The sequence below is a fragment of the Micromys minutus genome (genome assembly GCF_963924665.1).
Source record: "Micromys minutus genome assembly, chromosome: 30".
Classification (NCBI taxonomy): Eukaryota; Metazoa; Chordata; class Mammalia; order Rodentia; family Muridae; genus Micromys; species Micromys minutus.
This window is the reverse complement of record NC_137965.1, coordinates 7,294,172-7,314,672: the sequence shown is the minus strand read 5'-3', so window position 1 is coordinate 7,314,672 and position 20,501 is coordinate 7,294,172. Positions and strand designations below refer to the sequence as shown.

Below are 20,501 nucleotides of genomic sequence, written 5' to 3'. Positions count from 1 at the left end.
GGGAGGGGGAGAGAGGGGAGAGAAAGAGAGAGGGAGGGAGGATGAAAGAGGGGGAAAGAAGGAGGGAGGGAGGGGGAGAGAGAGAGGGAGAAAGAGATGCAGAAAAGACAGAGGGGACAGAGTGAGGGAGAGAGGGGGAGGGGGGGGCTCTAGGACATTAGCGCTGAACTATAGCTCCCAGATAGGGCTTTCATTCCCTCCCTCCCTCGCTTCCCCCTTCCTTATTTCCTTCCTGATTTTTGAGACAGTGTCTCGTGTAACTATGCAATCAAAGATGATCTCGAACCGTGATCCTCCTGTTTCTGTTTTCTTACTGCTGTGTTTACCTCTACTCTGGTTTTATTCGGTGCAGGGGATAGAAACCAGGGCTTCCTGCTTGCTAGGCAAGCACTCAACCAACCTAGCAGGCTCCCAACTCCTCCTCATATGCAAATTTCTTAAAAGTTCATTCTACTCAGATCGCCTAGTTTCCTGATGCAGTTTCTCAGAAGAGTTTGTTCCCCCAACCATCAAAGTCACAAATCCCAAGAGCCGGAGTAGAAATGTAAAATCCTGGACCCCAACTCAGATCGGCTGAACCCAAAATTTGGGATTTCTTCGGCTGCAGATTTGACCTTGGCAGAGGCAGGTTCAAAGAGGTTGAGAGCCATGGAAACTGCTTCAAAAGCTCTGGGCCCGGGGAAGCAGCCCATTGGATCCCTGTGTAAGGTTCCAGTCCCACAGCAGGGCAAACAGCTACCAGGGCCTGATGGTCGTGCTGATATAGGTTTCTATAGGGGTCCCTGGGGACGGAGGTCGAAGGTGTTGGTCAAAGATCACCCTTAGCTTTTTGTCTCATAGCAGACAAACACTCAAAGCACGTCTCGGCTTAGCAGATCAGATCTGACGGGGAAACAGAACCCCAAGGGCTTTTTAAAACGCCGAGGCTGGCTGCCAAGTAACTACTGACTTCCTTGGTTGTGCACCTCAGTAATGCAACCATTTTTGGGGTCCTTAGGCAGTCCGCTCATTAGAGCTCCCAGCCACTCCGTACTCCAGACCGCAGCGAGCGGGTCATCTGACCAAGCCGGTCTTGGTCAGGTGACAGGAGCAATGCGCACACTTAGCGGAAGAGGGACGGCCAGCGCTAGGCAAACTGACAGAGAAGGTCCCCGGATTTCCCGGTGACTTGCGATTCCCCGAGGACCCCAGGCTGGCGCGCATGCGCCCGGGGCTCCTGATGCTTCTCCCGCTGCTGCTGTTGCTGACGACCTGCGGGCCGGCGAGATCCCTTAACTATGACCCCACATGGGAGTCTCTGGACAGACGCCCGCTGCCAGCCTGGTTCGACCAGGCCAAGTTCGGCATCTTCATCCACTGGGGAGTGTTTTCCGTGCCCAGCTTTGGTAGTGAATGGTTTTGGTAAGTGTATACCTTTGCCCAACACACACACACTGGGTTTTGTGTCCCCCATGCAGAGGCAGTCAGCAGGAGCCGAGCCACCTGGCTTGAATGGTCCCTGCTTGTCACTGTTTTGGTCAAGGGTCGGTTAGCACTTCCAGATGTTGAATTCGGAGTTTCTTGACTGAGTGTGTCTCCTCTGAATCAACAGAGAATATATGTGCTCATCGGAGTTCCTAGGCACTCAGCAGGTCTCCCTATAGGGCTTGCTCCAAGGCAATGCCTGTGTGATTAAGGGAGTACCGGTTCCGGAATATAAAAGTTCTCAAAGGGGTTGGTGAAATTTCTGACTGGTTAAGGGCCCATACTGCTTGTGGTGGTTTGTATATGCGAGGCCCTGGGAGTGGCACTATTAGAAGATATGGCCCTGTTGGAGTGTGTGTCACTGTGGGTGTGGGCTTCAAGACCCTCATCCTAGATGCCTGGAAGCCAAGTCTTCTGCTAGCAGGCTTCAGATGAAGATGTAGAACTCTCAGCTCCTGCACCATGCCTGCCTGGATGCTGCCATGCTTCCTGCCTTGATAATGGACTGAACTTCTGAACCTGTAAGCCAGCCCCGATTAAATGTTGTCCTTACAGGAGTTGCCTTGGTCATGGGGTTTGTTCACAGCAATAAAAGTCTAAGACACCACTCTTGTAGAGGACCCTAGTCTGACTCGTAACACCCACACTGGGAGGCTCACAACCATCTGTAATTCTGGTTCCAGGGGGAGTCCATGCTTCCAGTTTCCTCCCTCACATGCACACACCTACACACAAACACACAGGTAATTAAAAACAAAACGAGAAATTTTAAAATAAATGCTTCCGGTTCATCTATGAAGTTAATTAAGATCCTTGTATATTAAAACATCAAAAGCCCAAAGCAAATAAAAAGGACAATAATAGAGGTGTATTACCCCACATTATCTTCATAGTCACATAATGGTAGACAGGCGACATAAACTTGTTCAATCTTTAACCATTCCTAACCTGAAAGCCAGCTTCTCCCTCCATTAGAAGATCCCAGAGGCTGCTAAGAGCACTGGGTGTTCTTCCAGAGGTCCTGAGTTGAAATCCCAGCAACCACATGGTGGCTCACAACCATCTGTAATGGGATCTGATGCCCTCTTCTGGTGTGTCTGAAGACAGTACAGTGTACTCATACACATAAAATAAATAAATTGAAGAAGAAGATCCCAGAATCTGTCTGACCCACTAGCCAGCATGGGTCTCGACGATTGACTGATGCTTCTGAAGTATGCATGTGACTTTGGGTCAGATACAGGACATGCTGCTTGCTGCCTGTGAGGTCTTTGAATCTAATCTCAGGCAGGCAAAGGCAGTGCCGACTGTGGGATTTCTCAGCCTATGGAAATGTTTCCCTCGTATCTACCCAAAATGTTTTCTGTTAATGAATAGGACAGATGTGTGTTGTGTATTTGGTCCATCACCTTGTCTTAAAATCTTAGCTCCTTAAGTCCCACAGTGAGCTAATGTGTGAAGGCAAAGATGTTATCATGACTTAACATGAGGAATTGGGAGAATCGGTGGCTGAGTTACAAGAGGACTTCATGGGGGAAAAGACAGAGGAGATGGCCAGAGTTTCAGTTTGCACAAGCTGTTCTTAGTGCAAAGCCACGCTGATAAAGAATGGGGAGAAAAATCTACCCATGCTCTGAATACTGGGCTGGGGGCTGGGAGCTGAGGGCTGGGGGCTGGGGGCTGGGGGCTGGAAGCTGGGGCTGGGGGCTGGGGGCTGGGGCTGGGGGCTGGGGGCTGGGGCTGGGGGCTGGGGGCTGGGGGCTGGGGCTGGGGGCTGGGGGCTGGGGCTGGGTGAGCCCAGGAGTTCCACCAAGCATTTATGTTTGTGTGCTCACGTGCTATTTCTTTTTCTGCCACAGGTGGTATTGGCAAAAGGAAAGGAGACCCGAGTTTGTGGAGTTTATGAACAATAATTATCCCCCTGGTTTTAAGTATCAAGATTTTGGGTCGCTATTCACAGCCAAGTATTTTAATGCAAATCAGTGGGCAGATATTCTCCAGGCTTCTGGTGCCAAATATGTGGTCCTAACTTCCAAACATCATGAAGGTAAGTAGGGCGCGTAAGATATATGCTCTCAATGGCTAGGGGATGTAAGGTTGTCCTTCTGGGTGGAGACATTAAAACAAGGTCATCCTGTGAAACCAGTCTTCTCAGAATAACCGTAGGTGGAGGTTCACAATTGTTTCCACTTTAAGGACCACATATTCCATTTTAGTTGGAAAGCATTATGGATCCAGACAGCTAGTACCACAGAATGGTAGGAAAGAAGGATGGTTTTTATGTACACATTTAACCACTTATGGTGGTTTGAATATGCTTAGCCCATAGGAAGCACCACTATTAGGAGGTGTGGTCTTTCTGGAGGAAGTATATCCCTGCGGGGGGTGTGCTTTGAGGTCCTATGCTCAGGCTCTGCCCAGTGCAGAGAAGTCCCCTCCTGGCCGCCTTTGGACTCCTCCAGAGCCAGGTCTACCTGCATGCTGCCGTATTTCCTGCTATGATGGTCATGGACTGAACCTCTGAACCTGTAAGCCAGCCCCAATGAAATGTTTTCTTTGTAAGTCTTGTATTGGTCATGGTATCTCTTCACAGCAACAAAACACTAACTTAGACACCATTTAAATAAATAATAGATTTATTTAAAGCTGGCTGAAGAGAATGAGTATACTGAGTATACAGCATATACTAGTGTTATCTCAGATTAATGTTAATGTACAGAGTAGTTTCCGAGGCATGGTCTTCTTTATCTTCAAACGGAGGCAGGGGAGATGAACTCAAACCAAAAAAAAAAATCTGCAATAGTGTGTATGTGTCCTCTCTCTCTCTCTCTCTCTTTCTCTCTCTCTCTCTCTCTCTCTCTTTCTCTCTCTGTCTCTGTGTGTGTGTGTGTGTGTGTTGTTGTTGTTGTTGTTGTTTTTGTTGTTGTTTGGAAACAGGGTTCCTCTCTGTAGACCTCCCTGGCTGTCCTAGAATTCATTCTGTAGACCAGGCTGGCCTTGAACTCAGAGATTCGCCTTCTTATGCCTCCTTTTTTTTTTGGAACATTTTTTTTTGGATATTTTATGTATTTACATTTCAAATATTATCACCTTTCCTTCCCCATCCCCTTGATTCTATGATGATGCTTCCACTCCCACCCACTCACTCCCACCTCAACACCCTGGCATTCCCCTACAATGGGGAAACAAGCATTCACAGGACCAAGGGCTTCTCCTATTCATGCCCCACAAAGCCATCCTCTGCTACATATGTGGTTGGAGCCATGGGTCCCTCCATGAGTACTCTCTGGTTCCTGGTTTAGTCCCTGGGAGCTCTGGGGGGTCTGGTTGGTTGGTGTGGTTGTTGTTCCTATGGGGTTGCAAACCTTCTTGAGTTCTTTCTCTAACTCCTCCACTGGGGTCCCCGTGCTCAGTCCAATGGTTCGCTGCAAGTATCTTTATCTGTGTCAGTAAGACTCTGGCAGAGCCCCTGAGGAGACATCCATATCAGGCTCCTGTCAGCAAGCACTTTCTGGTATCAGCAATAGTGACTGGATTTAGTGGCTGAATATGGGATAAATCCCCAGGTGGGGCAGTCTCTGGATGACCTTTCCTTCAGTCCCTGCTCCACTCTTTGTTCCTGTATTTCCTCCTGTGAGTATTTTGTTCTGCATTCTCAGAAGGACTGCAGCATCCACATTTTGGTCTTCCTTCTTCTTGAGCTTCATGTAGTCTGTGAATTGTACCTTGGGAATTTTGAGCTTTTTGACTGATATCACTTATCAGTGAGTACATACCATGTGTGTTCTTTTGTGTCTGGGTTACCTATTTCAGGATGGTATTTTGTCACTCTATCCTTTTGCCTAAGAATTTCATGTTGTCATTGTTTTTAATAGCTGGGTAGTACTCCATTGTGTAAATGTATCACATTTTCTGTATCCATTCCTCTGTTGAAGAATATTTGGGACCTTTCCAGCTTCTGGGTATTATAAATATGGCAGCTGTGAACATGCGGAGCTTGTATCCTTGTTATATGTTGGAGCATCTTTGGGGTATGTGCCCAGGAGTGGTATAGCTGTGTCATCAGGTAGTACTATGTCCAATTTTCTGAGGAACCACCAGACTGATATTTAGAGTGGTTGTAGCAGCTCGAAATCTCACCAACAATGGAGGAGTGTTCCTCTTTCTTCACATCCTCTCCAGCATCTGATGTCAACTGAGTTTTTGATCTTAGCTGTTCAGACTGGTGTGAGGTAGAATCTTAGGGTTGTTTTGATTTGCATTTCCCTGATGACTAAGGATGTTGATCATTTCTTTAGGTGCTTTTCTGCCATTTGACATTCCTCAGTTGAGAATTCTTTGTTTATCTCTGTGCCCCAGTTTTTAGTAGGATTATTTGATTCTATGGAGTCTAACTACTTGAGTTCTGTAAACATCTTTTCCCAATCTGTTGGTTGTAGTTTTGTCCTATTGACAGTGTCCTTTTGTCTTACAGAAGCTTTGCAATTTCATAAGGTCTCATTTGTTTATTCTTGATCTTAGAGCATAAGCCTTTGGTAATCTGTTCAGGAAAATTTTCCTTGTGCCCATGTGTTTGAGGCTCTTCCCCACTTTCTCTTTTATTAGTTTCAGTGTATCTGGCTTTATGTCAAGGTCTTTGATCCACTTGAACTTGAGCTTTGTACAAGGAGGTAAGAATGGGTCAATTTCATTCTTCTATGTGCTGATCTCCAGTTGAAACAGCACCATTTGTTGAAGATGCTGTTATTTTTTAATTGAACGTTTTTAGCTCATTTGTCAAAGATCAAGTGACCATAGGTGTGTGGGTTCATTTCTGGGTCTTCAATTCATTCCATTGATCTACCTGCCTGTCTCTGTATCAATACCATGCAGTTTTAATCATGATTGCTCTGTAATACAGCTTGAGATCAGGGATGGTGATCCCCCTGGAAGTTCTTTTATTGTTGAGAAGTTTTCACTATCCTGAGTTTTTTGTTATTCCAAATTACTCTTTCTAACACTATAAAGAATTGAGTTGGAAAATTTTGATGAATATTGCATTGAATCTGTAGATTGCTTTCAGCAAGATGACCATTTTTACTATATTAATCCTACCAATCCATGAGCATGGGAGATCTTTCCATCTTCTGAGATCTCCTTCAATTTTTTTCTTCAGAGACTTGAAGTTCTTGTCATACAGATCTTTCACTTGCTTGGTTAGAGTCACACCAAGGTATTTTATATTATTTGTGACTATTGTAAAGGGTGTAGTTTTCCTTATTTCTTTCTCAGCCTGCTTATCCTTTGAGTAGAGGAAGGTTACTATTTGTTTGAGTTAATTTTATAACCAGCCACTTTGTTCAAGTTGTTTATCAGGTTTAGGAGTTCTCTGGTAGATTTTTTGGGGTTACTTAATATACTATTATATCATCTGCAAATAACAATATTTTGACTTCTTTCTTTCCAATTTGTATCCCTTTGATCTTTTTTGTTGTCTAATTTCTCTGGCTAGGACTTTGAGTACTAAATTAAATAGGTAGGGAAAGAGTGGGCAGCCCTGTCTACTCCCTGATTTTAGTGGGATTGCTTCAAGTTTCTCTATTTAGTTTTATGTTGGCTACTGGTTTGCTGTATATTGCTTTTACTATGTTTAGTTATGGGCCTTGAATTCCTGATCTTTCCAAGACTTTTATCATGAAGGTGTAGTGCTTTCTCAGAATCTAATGAGATGATCATGTGGTTTTGAGATGGTCATGTGGCTAATGTTATCTCAGATTAATGTTCATGTACTGGTCATCCCTTGCATGGTCTTCTTTATTTTGAAAAGTTGTCTTATATTCTTTAGGGGTAGAAAGGAGGCAAGAGAAATGAACTCAAACCAACAATCTGCAATCACCTTAAATATTTTCCCCATTGGCCACAGGCTGGTAGTTGCACAGTTTCCTCTTCTAAATATTTCTCCTGATGGGAATGTGCCAAATCCCTGCTGTCTAGGACTTTCCCAACCTTTCTGACACAAAGTGATTTCATGAAAAAGAAAGCCCAAATACCTTTATCCCAATGGTTTCACCCTTCCTAATGTTGTGGCCCTGTAATACACTTCCTCATGTTGAGCTGACCTACAATCGTAATATTATTTTTATTGTTACTTTGTAACGGTAATTTTGCTACTATTCTGCATTATAGTGTTGCTATCTGCTATGCAGGATATCTGATGAGCAACACCTGTGAAAGGGTCTGGACACCCTGAGAACAGTTGCTTTAGATTCTGAGAACCTCTGCCTCAGAGGATGAAGGTGGTACGTGTTCTTGTTCAAGGACCTGTGCTGGCAAATGTTTACACTGTGTTCTGACAATGTACTGCTGGCTGCAGCTAGGGGAAGAATCGCTGTGCACTCACTGTAGGTGATGATGGATTGAGATGAAGAGCCAAGTAGTTACTGTACTGCCCTCCTGGGTTGGACAGAGGCAGAGGCAGGTCTTAACTATTCACACTGCCTTCAAGCTTCTCACAGGCATCCTTGGAGAACGTGTGAAGCATTTGAGGAACGTCTCACAATGAATTTATAGAGCAGGACAGTCCTCAGGCTTGTCCTAACATGAGAGTAAAGTGAGCAGCCGTGGTGTCTGGCAAGCATCTATCCTTCATGGTGCATTAAGACTAATGAAATGGTAACGAAGGGCTTAATGGCCCAAGGCATGAGCTGAAATTTCTGTAGATTTTAAACTATTTCTTCAGCATCTCACTTTATATATCTCTTCTAGTATTTTATATAGAATAATGAGCAACCTAAGAGCTAGTTCCTGTTGGAATATGGATTATTACAAAGTGCTGTGCAATGCTGTGTGTTGCTTTCTTTACCCTTTCGGTTGTCAGGATGGTCAGTATTGGGGGGCTTTAAAGAGTAAAATTCATGGCTTTAAAGTAAGAGTGGCATCTTAGTTAAGATTTTCCTGCTGCAAAGAGACACCATGACCGTGGCAACTCTTATAAAGGACACCATTTCATTGGGGCTGGCATAAAGTTCCAGAGGTTCAGTCCATTTTGATCATGGTGGGAAGCATGGCAGCCTGCAGGCAGACATGGTGCTGGAGGAGTGGAGAGTTCTACATCGTGATCTGAAAGCAGACAGAAGTAGACTCTCTTCTGCAGGCAGCCAGGAGGAGGATCTGATTCCATACTGTGTGGTGCTTCTGTGTAGGAGACCTCCAAGCCCACCCCCACAGGGATGTACTTCCTCCGAGGTGCCACCCACCCCTCTTATAGTGCCACTTCCCTTAGCCCAAGGTTATTGAAATCACCGTAACGAGGGAGGTAAAAAAGTACAGAACTACTAGGAAATAGATATCTTCTCTCCCTCCGTTTAAATTAATTATCAAGCCACGGAGATTTACTTCCTGTCCTCGTGAGCATTCTGAGAATCACCCACCCAAATGGTAGAACCGGAAGCGGTAGAACCGGAAGATGCATGCAAATTCCGCAGTTGATACATCTTAGGTCTTTCTTTCAAATTTCAGAGATAACCACTTGTTGTGATAGACAGGGAGGGCGCCTCCTCTTATCAACGACTATAGTTGTTGATTGTGTATCTTGTTTTAGATGCTAGGCTAACAATTGGCAGATGGGCGTAGCCAGAAACATTGCAGATACCATGACACAATGCAGTTCCCCAAAAACCTCAGCCTCCGTAACTGGAGACAGACTGCACAGCTCTTACAATGCATCCTGAAAATTCGAAATTCCCCAGTCTTACGTTACTTTTATTCCCACTTGTTTGACCAACCAACCAAACGAGTACAAGACAGAATGCAAACTGAGCCAGGAAACAGTTGTTTGAGGAAGCCGGGGATTGTGGGTTCGCTTTGAGTTGTTTTTGTTGAATCTGAGTTGAATTTCTCATGGCTTGAAATTCACCAGCGCCAAGGTGGTAAGGCTTCAAGTGTTGCTTGCTGTCCTTCTCCAGGTTTTACTCTGTGGGGCTCAGACCATTCTTGGAATTGGAATGCGGTCGATGAGGGGCCGAAGAGGGACATTGTCAAGGAGCTTGAGGTGGCTGTGAGGAACAGGAGTGACTTGCACTTTGGTCTGTACTATTCTCTTTTTGAATGGTTCCATCCGCTCTTTCTGGAGGACCAATCCAGCTCATTCCAGAAGCAGCAGTTTCCTGTTTCGAAGACTTTGCCTGAGCTCTATGAGTTGGTGAACAAGTACCAGCCTGAAGTTCTGTGGTCGGATGGAGACGGGGGCGCCCCAGATCACTACTGGAACAGCACTGACTTCTTAGCCTGGTTATATAATGAAAGGTCTGTACACTGTAGGCACCCGCCCTTGTGTAAAACACTCCTACTGCGTGTGTAAGCGCTTGCACTCCTGTGGATTTGTGTTCATCTGCCCTGTGGAAGGACCAGATCATTACAGGCCATGCATGTTAGCTTCATCAGCATTTAGTAAAAATGGTCAAAAGTGTGTCAAATACAGAGAAACTGATTTTGTAATTGAACAGTCCCAGGACCGAGACATGACTGGGAACATCTGCTTTAGTTTGAGTGAAAACTGCTCCCTGTACGTTATACATAGAGTTCCCTTCTCTCTGTTTGAGCCACCAGACATAGGAAATTGAGGAGTGTATTTTACATGATGTCACTCAATTATTTCAGAGAGTTCCCAGTCGGAGGCACCAATCACAGGACTAGGGCCTATAAGGCTATCTAGTCCTTGGCAGTGAGAGGTGGGGATGGGGGAGTGAAATGGGACCTGGCTTGTCTTAGGTATAAATTCAGCTTAGGCTACCATTCATAACACGGGAGTGGAGACTTCCGCTAAATGTCCAGTGTCCTCACACAAGCCACACCCTCACCTCTGGACTCTGGGTTTTATACTGGTTCTCCTCAATTACAACTACAGTGAAGGAATTCATTCTTGAGAGAGCTTGAGGAATTTTCCCCAGGCCTAGAAGCTGGAATGTGAGTTGAGACACCAGCCATCACAGATCTCTTTGGCTTTAGATTTATTCTGCGGCCACTTGTCGGGAGTGGGTGGATCTGTTTGTGGTGATATTGCCCTCTGTTTCAAGAACGCTTTCTCCTGAAGGGAAACTGCCTTTTTCATTCCAGCCCTGTTCGGGACACAGTAGTCACCAATGATCGCTGGGGAGCTGGTTCTATCTGCAAACATGGCGGCTACTATACTTGCAGTGACCGTTATAATCCTGGACATCTTTTACCACACAAATGGGAAAACTGCATGACTATTGATAAGTTTTCCTGGGGCTACAGGCGAGATACTGAAATCAGTGACTATCTTACAATTGAAGAATTGGTGAAGGTACAGTAAAATGTGCTGTGGAATATTATTGTGGAATGTTCTTATAATGAGGTGGTTATAGTGGAGATTTTTTTCTCTTATAATTGGGACTGTGTAGTGCCACAAGCTTGGGACATTTTCCTCCATGGGTTTTACTTTTTATTTTTATTTTTTGTTTCTCTATGAAATTATATACATATACATATATATATATATATGATTAAATTTTTTTCTATTTCAAAACTATTCTTAATATTTCTCTATTTCAAACTGCATTTCTTCTTCTTCTTCTTCTTCTTCTTCTTCTTCTTCTTCTTCTTCTTCTTCTTCTTCTTCTTCTTCTTCTTCTTTTTTAGCAACTTGTGGAAACTGTCGCATGTGGAGGAAATCTTCTGATGAATATTGGTCCCACACTAGATGGCATCATTCCAGTAATTTTTGAGGAACGATTAAGGCAAATGGGAACCTGGCTGAGAGTCAACGGGGAAGCTATTTATGAAACGCACCCTTGGAGGTCTCAGAATGACACTGTCACTCCCGATGTGTGGTGAGTTTTCCTGGTTCACAAGTACTGTCTGAGAGAGGAAAACACTCAACATCTGACCTAGAGAGAGATTGGATTAGTGCCGTGTGACCGCACATGTTCCAACTTGACTCAAGTACTAAGAGAAGGAATAAGAATTAGCATGTTATTGAACATAATGTTTACCGAATTCTGCTTAAATAATGCCTAGATAGCCCCTACTCATGGGTTAGCTAAATTACCTCTTACAAAATTGAAAGACATTTAGGTAACGGAAGATTACCGAGTGGTTAATGTAGAACAGACTAGTGTTTTGCCACTAGTAAATTTTCTCGTTTTGGCGATATTATATCCCACCAAACTGGCAAGCAAGAGATCCCTCATGTCAAAGTAAACAGAAAATTAAAGTTCGCCAATAGAGCATTCCGAGAACATGGTAAAATAAGTAAAAGAATGATACCAGGAGAACTCTATCCCCAGACACTTAAAATGGGAGAGCAATGGAGTCCACGTATCGATATGTAAGCTGAAGGAGTGTATGCATACACACTATGTGTATTATTTGGCTCTGAAAAGGAAGGTGTTGTACTTATAATTAATTGGGGGTTTCTACCTCACATTCAATCATTTAGCTCCCAGATAAAGGATACAAAAATCTTTGTCGTACTAGAGCAGATACCAGCTCTCTAAGCTATTTTGTCAACTTCCCTACCAATAACCTCGAAATATAACTTGCCATGTTCCATCTGGGCCACTCTTGCTCCAACTGACCAGCCAGCCCTTTTGGCTAGTTCTCATGATCTCTTAACCTATGACATGTTTCCTCTCCTCCTTCTCTGCCCTCCACACGTTCTCTTCTCAGAACCCCAACCCCAGGGAACCAGAACCCCTACTACCTGTCTTCTGCCAAGCTACAAGATATAGGGAAAGGATCTCCTTGTCCCTAAGGCAACCAGACCTTGGGGGCCAGTATTTAGCATTACATTACATAGCAACAGACCAAACCTCAACAGGAAGGAAATGCTACAATGCAGATGAAATTTTTAGGAATTCATGGGAAGTGAAATGATGTAGTCACAAAGGGACAAATATTATTAATGAGGTACCTAGAGTAGTCAAAATTGTAGAGACGGGAGTTGGGGTTGTAGAGACAGGAGTTAGGGGGAAGGAGAGAATGGAGACTTGATTACGGGTGTAGTGATCTGTGACTACAATTAATTCCAGATGTGTCTCCTTACTCCTTCCCATTCTTACAGAAACTTGCAGAAGATTACCATTGGTTAAATCCAGCCGTGTCTTTCTAAGGTACTGCTAAGTGTGACTACACCTGAAGTCACATATGTGCAAAGTCAAATTAGCTCACAGTTGGCTTTAAGAGCTCATCCCTTGTTTTTTTTCCTCACATTCCAAATCCTCCAGGAAAGGAGGTAACACAGCATTCTGTTTCCATGTCTCATCTCCAGTCCCCTTCTTTCTTAGGTCATTTCCCACCCTCATAGAAGCATGTGATTTATTTTATCTTTAAAAGTTCCCCCTTGTCTTCACCCACCTTTCCATGTTTTCCTTTTACTCATAACAACATAGCCTGCAGAACAATTTTTAATTGTTGTTTCTAGCTGGAGTTCCATTCTTGATCTCCTGAACTCCGTTCAGGTTTCCATCCCCCACTCTGCAAACTGCCTTTTTCAAGACCCCACAGTAGCTTTTCTCTTGTAGCCCCAGTGGTTGGTGCCAGGTTTCACCTCAGATCATCAGACTGTTTGGTTGTTCCTTGTTAGTCTGTTCCTGTTCTTTCCAACCTCTTATCTTGAAGTGTCTAGCTTAATTTTTAACCTGCCTTTCTTCTGTATCTGTCTTAGTTAGGGTTTCTATTGTTGTGAACAGACCCATGGCAATTCTTATAAAGGAAAATATTTAACTGGGGCTGGCTTACAGTTCAGAGGTTCAGTCCATTATCATCATGGTAGGAAGCATGGTGACGCACAGGCAGACATGGTGCTGGAGAAGGAGCAGGATCAAAGCCCACCCCCAGTGCCACACTTTCTCCAACAAGGCCACACCTCCTAATGCTGCCACTACCTCCCACTCCCTGGCCACCGTTGGCTTGTAGTCACATAAGAATGCAGCACTGCAATCGGGCCAACTTCAGAAGTGTCTGTAGATACTCAACCACAGTTTCAACTCTGTTTAAAAGTCCAAAGTCTTCTGAGATTTGTGGCAAATCTAACTATAATCTCTGATAAGCTCAAAACAAGAGGCAGATCAAACACTTAACAACAAAAGATGTCATGGCATTTAGAGTACCATTCCAGATGGAGGAATGAAAACAGGAAATACAGGGCCAAAAGAAGACCAAAAGCCAGCTGGGCAAACTCCAAACTCTGCATCTCCTTGTCTGATGTCAAAGCAGTCTTCAGATCTCTAATTCCTTTCAGCTTTGCTGACTAACATTCTTCTCTCTGTTTCCACCCCATTAGCAGCTTTTCTTCACAGGTCTCCCACAACACTGGCGGGGTCTCCAACATTGTGGGGTGTCTAAGACAATCCAGGCTTCACCTTCATAGCTTCACACGATAGCCTCACTGGGTCTCCATGCTGGGACACCCCTCCTTCATGTGGCTTTCCTTAATCACAGAGGGAGAATCCACAACCCACTTTTTGTATCCAGACTCTGAAGCCAGAACCCCGCTGGCCAAAGCTTCCAAGTTCTGCTGCTGGCCAAGGCTGGAACATGGCCCCCTTGTTCATCTAAGTCTTTCATCAGCTTTCTGTTTTTGATGCTTTCCTTTACCGCCTAAACTTGGCTGTCCTAGAACTCACCGTGTTAACTATGCTGGCCTTGAACTCTGAAATCCACCTGCTTCTGCCTCTCCCAGTCCCCGGATTTAAGGCACATGCCACCACTCACAGTCCTAAGGTCTTTCTTCTTTCTTTTCTTTCTTTCTTTCTTTCTTTCTTTTTTTCTTTCTTTCTTTCTTTCTTTCTTTCTTTCTTTCTTTCTTTCTTTCTTTCTTTTTTCCCAAAATTCCTTTTTACAAGTTGGAAGCTTAGCTGGGTGGGATCATGCCCTGAGGTCACCACTCCCTTCATTCTATTTAGCAACAGACTTTTCTTCAGTCTTTTTATCTCCTAAAGCAAAGGATTTTAGCTCAGCTGAACTTCCCCGTGCCCCTTTCCTCCTCAAACTGCATTTTGTACTTTCCCCTACTCGGCTTGCTCCTTTTTAGTAACGAACCAAGACACAGTCAGCACTAGGCTATTTTAAAATCTCTTTTTGCCAAAACTGCTAATCCATAACTCTTCAGTTTAGCCTCAGGCAGATTTTTGGACAAGGGGAGAAAGCAGCCACACTATTCACCAAAATATCACAAGAAGGTCTCTAGGCCATGTACCAGAATTCTCCTCTGAAACCTTTGGAGCCAGACCCCCACAGTTTAAATCACCCCAACACCTTTGTCGTCCATGATCCTGCTAGTATACCCCACTTGACTGCTTTTCTAATCCAAAGTCCACATTCCTCCAAACAAAAGCATGGCCCCACCTATCCTAGCAAAACCCTAGTTCCAGGTACCAACCTCTGTCTTAGTTCCTCCAACAAGCCACACCTACTCCAACAAGCCACACCTACTCCAACAAGCCACACCTACTCCAACAAGGCCACACCTACTCCAACAAGGCCACACCTACTCCAACAAGGCCATATCTATTCCAATAAGCCATACCTACTCTAACAAGCCACACCTACTCCAACAAGCCACACCTCCTGAGAGTGCCCTTTGAACCTAAGGGAGCCATTTTCATTCGAACCATTCACACAAGAGCCGATTCATCATCAGTTCTATTGTTTTGATTCCTGAAATGTATATAGACTCTGGACACCTCACCTTCTCTGTGGTGGCTCTCCGACATCTCACCCCTAGATTATCTTAGTACCTGCTTGACTAATCCTATTTCTGGCCTGTCCTTTGTGTTCTAGAATTTACTCCTTTGGGGATGGAATTTGGGGAATCTGAACATTCTTGTGGATGCAATATGCACATATTCGCGGCATGCATGAGGGCCAACCTTGGGGGTCAGTCTTCAGACACCTACTTTTTGCTTGAGCCAGCTTCTCTTATTGTAGTAAAGCGTAGAGCTGCACCACCACATAGGTCCGGTTCTTGGCCCATGAGCTTCCCGGGATTCATGTTGCATGGCTGAGATTAGAGGTGACCACGGTGGACAGATTTTTGAAACACAGGCCTCATACTTGTGCTGTCAGCATGTCATGATGTCATGCAGGCTGATGTCCTTCCCGGCTTAGAGTACTCCTGCACACAAATTCTTCCAAGGCTTCCGGCCTCAAGGGAGAAGCGAGGCCTTGCAGAGGTTTCCTTGGCCTTAGGAAATCTGGTCCTTGCTTGTTCTGATCTCTTTGGTTCTCCCTTTCCCTGCTTCCCCAACTCTCCTGCTGCTGTGTCTGCAGGACAGGAACACGTGGGCTCCGTGGCTTTGTACCTGTTTCTCAGCCTGGAAGGTTTTCCACTGACATGATCTAGTGGAGCATCCTGTTGTCTGGGTTTCATGGTTGTCCTTTCGGCGAGACTGTCCCTGCCTTTTCTGTTTAGTGTTCCGCCCAAGGCCTGTCCTTTCTCATCTTAGGCCTTGTTCTTCCGCATGTTTGTCTTTCCTCTGTGGAACGTTCGCTAGCCTGGAACTCTCGGAGATCTAGCGAGTGCTTGCACTTGTTGCTCAGTACCACACATACATTCATTTGCTCGTTCGTGCTTATCCCACTGGGATTTGGGCATGCGAGGTCAGGGACTGTTTGATGCTGCATTTCTAGCCCTACAACACTGAGGACTATTTATAGATTTCTGTAAGTGTGGTTGAGAAATTGGGTGAACAATGAATGGTTGTCCCCTTTGTCCCGTATGGCTTCTACTGTTCTCATCTGTGCTGTGACTCTCAGGTTAAACATGGTCTTAGTAAAGAAGCTGTCTGATGTCCCAATCTTAAAAAAAAAAAAAAAAAAAAAAAAACAAAAAAACAAAAAACAACCATTTACTACAATTTTATGTTTTCTTTTATATTATGATTCAGAACTCACATTTTACTTGTGTGATTGTCTACCTTTTCTGTTCTAGCCTGAGCCACATAAAAACAAGAACTGTGTTTGTCTTTCTGCTGCATGTCTAATAGTGAGCACACCATATATCTGCAGAAAAGCTACGTAGCTCCCATTGGCTTCCTTCTTTTCTTTGCCTTTCTTTTCTTGGCCATTTTCTTTTCTTACATTTCAAAGGTTATCCCCTTTCCCCTGCCTCTATGAGAGTGTTTCCCCACCCACTTACTCCCTCCCATCTCCTGATCCTGGCATTTCCCTACACTGGGGTATTGAGCCTTCACGGGGCTAAGGATCTCTCTTCTCTTTGAGCCTGATAAGACCATCCTCTGCTACACATGTTGCTGGAGCAATGGGTTCCCCCATGTGTGCTCATTGGTTGGTGGTTTAGTCTCTTGGAGCTCTGGGGGTCTGGTTGGTTGATATTGTTGTTTTTCCTGTGGAGTTGCAAACCCCTTCAGCCCCTTCAGACCTTTCTCTAACTCCTCCATTAGGGACCCGTTCTCACCTGAGAAATAACAGAGTCGATGCTCTCAGCCAACCATTGGCTTATTTCTACAGTCTTGTCTTCAGCCCCGTGTGAGCAGCTTGAACAGAGAGAGTAGCTCATGAAGCCTTTCCCCAAACTCCCTTTCAGGCAGCCATGGCCGCATTTCTGTGATGTCAGCACTGAGGAAGCGAAGGCACCAGGACTGTCTTGAGTTCCAGGCTTGTCTGAGCTACAGATTAAGGCTATGACACAAGACAGAGCAAAGACCAACTTGCTTTTAATATTGGAGGGCTGGCAAAGGCTTTTCATGCCATGGGGAAAGGTGTGTCCTTTTATTTCACTAGTGGTGACAGTGTCAAATATCTGTAAAAAAAATTTCAGTCATGATCCATAAACACAAACATGGGTGTAACTTGATACTATGCCGGGCTATTGTTTGTTTTCTTTCTAACCAGGTACACGTCTAAACCTGAGAAGAAAGTAGTCTATGCAATTTTTCTTAAATGGCCCATCTCTGGAAAGCTGTTTCTTGGACAACCCATAGGTAGTCTAGGGGAGACAGAGGTAAGAATGAGTTTTATCTTTACTGCACCTATAAACTGATGGGTAAAAGGTGTTGGGGAGAATGTGCCTTGTTTCAACTTGTAGGGGAAACTTTCAGGCGAGCCTCTTGGACCTAAGAAAACGTTACTTTAAAATGAGCTTAGACAAAGCAAGGCTGGCAAGCACCAAAAATGAGTTCTTCATAGAGCATTAATTGCCTCCTTGTCTCAGTTAGGGTTTCCACTGCTGTGAACAGAAACCGTGACCAAAGCAACTCTTATAAAAAAATAACATTTAACTGGGTCTGGCTTACAGGTTCAGAAGTTCAGTTCATTATTATCAAAATAGGAGCATGGCAGCATTCAGGCAGGCATGGTTCAAGAGGAACTGAGAGTTCTACATCTTTATCTGAAGGCTGCTAGCAGAAGACTGGGTTCTAGGCAGCTAGGATGAGGGTCTTAAAACCCATGCCCACAGTGACACACCTACTCCAACAGGGCCACACCTCCAAATAGAGCCACTCCCTGAGCCAAGAATATTCAAAACATCACACACCCCCCCAACACCACACCAAGAACATGTCGAATCAAAGAAAGATGTTATCGTTCCTCTGTGATTACTAAAGGCTGTTATGAGACTCAGTGGAGTGCCCTGAGATGTAACTTGGGCCTTTTCTAGAAGTTGATAATGTCTTTGGAGTGAAATGTCCTGTGATTCTTCTGTGTCCCCCTTTCATATTTTAGTTCTAACACTGAGGTTGGGCAGGCTGAAAGATGGGCTTCAAATCCAGTCTTAAAGCACAGCCTCCAAACGTAGATATGGCAGTGGGATTTTTTTGTTGTTGTTGTTGTTTTTGTTTTGTTTCTGAATCTATGTCTTGCTTGGCATTAATGAATACAATTAAAATTTAGGGCTTTGTTTTGTGTTTTTCGATGTGACAAAGTGTTTTGGTTCAAGTGACCCTAGAGTGTGTCCAGAACTCCTTATGAGAATTCACTTAGAATGAGCAAGACCAAGATTACCAAACAACCATAGCTATCATTGTTTGATTCACACACTACTGACCAGTGGACGTCACTGGAAAATCTGACAGTAGTGGCTACTCAGAAGGAAGCCACTATTCTATCCAACCTTCAAGCATCTCCCCAACTCTGGCACCCCGTTTTCCTTTCCTAATCCGTGCTCATGTCCGTTCGTCTCTTGAGGGTAATGGCCACAATGGGGGTCCGATGTAAAATAGCACTTGAGTGCTAACGGTGAAAACGGAGCCCTGTCCGGTGCTTTTTGAGAAACTCTAACTTCTTAGCAAGCGGATGGCACAGGACATATGTGGGAACATTCGCACATTGTCCCTGTTTCCGACTACAGGTAGAACTACTGGGCCACGGGCAGCCGCTGACTTGGACGTCTTCAAAGCCAAGTGGTATTATAGTGGAGTTGCCTCGGCTGAGCATTCATCAGATGCCCTGTAAGTGGGCATGGGCTCTCGCACTAACTAATGTGATTTAACCTGCAGCTGAGACACGCATTCTACAGGTACCTCGAACCACAGGAATGGCAGGGTTTATTGTTTTATTAAAGTTACACTAAAGAAACCAGGCTAAAAAAATGCTATAAAAACTGAAGTCATTAGGCCCTGCAGTTTCCTTTCTCTTTCTTCCTAACTTCTTTCCTAAGCTGCTCCTCTTACCATTCGGCCACGGTTTCCTCCAAAGTCTCTTCTTACGTGTCACTCGCAGGTGGCAATCTTTTTTAGAGATGCTAGAAACTGACGGTGCTATGGACTGAATTTTCTCCCAGCTCCCAGTCTTCTATTGGAGCTCCAACACCCCACGTGTCTGTGTTTGGAAACAGCCCTTGGAGAGATGGTTAAGGTTAAACTCTTATATCCCTAACACCAGAGGATTTGGCGTCTTGTAAGAGAAAGAGACACTAAAGATGCAAGAGCACAGGGGACGCCACGGAAAAAGGGCATTTGTGCGAGAGCCAAGGGGACGAGCACAGAAGAGTCAAGTCTGTCACACACCTTCCTGGACGTCTGTCCTCCGGGACTGTGAGGAAGCATAACTTTCTGTTGTTGAAGCCATTTAGGATGTGTTTGGTCTCCCCCATACCGCCCATCGCTCTGTTATTGAATCCTCATCTATAATGCAGCCAGTATATAAAAAATCTGGTTTGACATATGTATCCAATGAATTCCATAAATATTCATTTTAAAGGTTTGCCTCTTATTTCTAAAGCTCCTATTTTCTATAGACATTCTGAAACAAAAGTCATCGCCTAGATCACTGCTATTATCTTATAATGTTTCAGTTTATATCATTCCAATTTGGGGACAGCAAGATGTGAGATAGGAAAGGTAGGGTTACTTTTTTCAATAAGGGATAACACTCAAGTTGCAAACCTTGTTGAAAATTGGGAAGGTGTTATTAGCTTCTTTTCTCTTCCTGTCATGGAGCACAATGACCAAAGCAATTTACAGGAGGAAGAATTGATTTTGGTTTACAGTGCCGGAGAGTTATATGAGAGCCCATTGTAGGGTGGAGACAGAACAGCAGGCTGGCCCAACAGCGGGGAAATGACCACATCCTCAACGGCTTGCTGGTGTCACAGCAAACTGAGGAAGATGAGCCCGGTACCCGTGGTTCTCAACCTTCCTAACCCTTTAGTATGTATAGTTCCTTATGTTGTCATGACCCCCACACGCCATAAAATTTATTTTCATATGTATAATTTTGCTACTGTTATGAATTGCAATGTAAATATTTTTGGAGGTGGAGGTTTGCTGGAGGGGTCGCCACCCTAGGGTTGAGAACCACTGCTCTAATTTTACTGGCTGGTTTTGTGTCACCTTGACACAAGCTGTAATTATCACAGAGAGGAGCCTCAGTTGAGGAAATGCCTCCATGAGATCCAGCTGTAAGGCATTTTCTCAACTAGTGATTAAGGTGGAGGGCCCAGCCCATTGTGGGTGGAGCCATCCCTGGTCCAGCCCATTGTGGGTGGAGCCATCCCTGGGCTGGTAGACCTGGGTTCTATAAGAAAGCAAGCTGAGCAAGCCAGGGAAAGCAAGCCAGTAAGTAACATCCCTCCA

General features: G+C 44.6%; 1 protein-coding gene across 1 annotated transcript; it reads left to right on the top strand.

The window, feature by feature from the left end:
* Nucleotides 1-1,120: 1,120 nt before the first annotated feature.
* Nucleotides 1,121-20,485, top strand: FUCA2 (alpha-L-fucosidase 2). The gene is made up of 7 exons (XM_080941596.1): nucleotides 1,121-1,401; nucleotides 3,324-3,511; nucleotides 9,408-9,747; nucleotides 10,558-10,768; nucleotides 11,104-11,294; nucleotides 17,320-17,428; nucleotides 18,776-20,485. Exons 1-7 carry the CDS (start codon nucleotides 1,202-1,204, stop codon nucleotides 18,914-18,916), a joined length of 1,380 nt encoding a protein of 459 aa, XP_080797722.1. The 5' UTR covers nucleotides 1,121-1,201; the 3' UTR covers nucleotides 18,917-20,485.
* The last annotated feature ends 16 nt before the right edge of the window (nucleotides 20,486-20,501 follow it).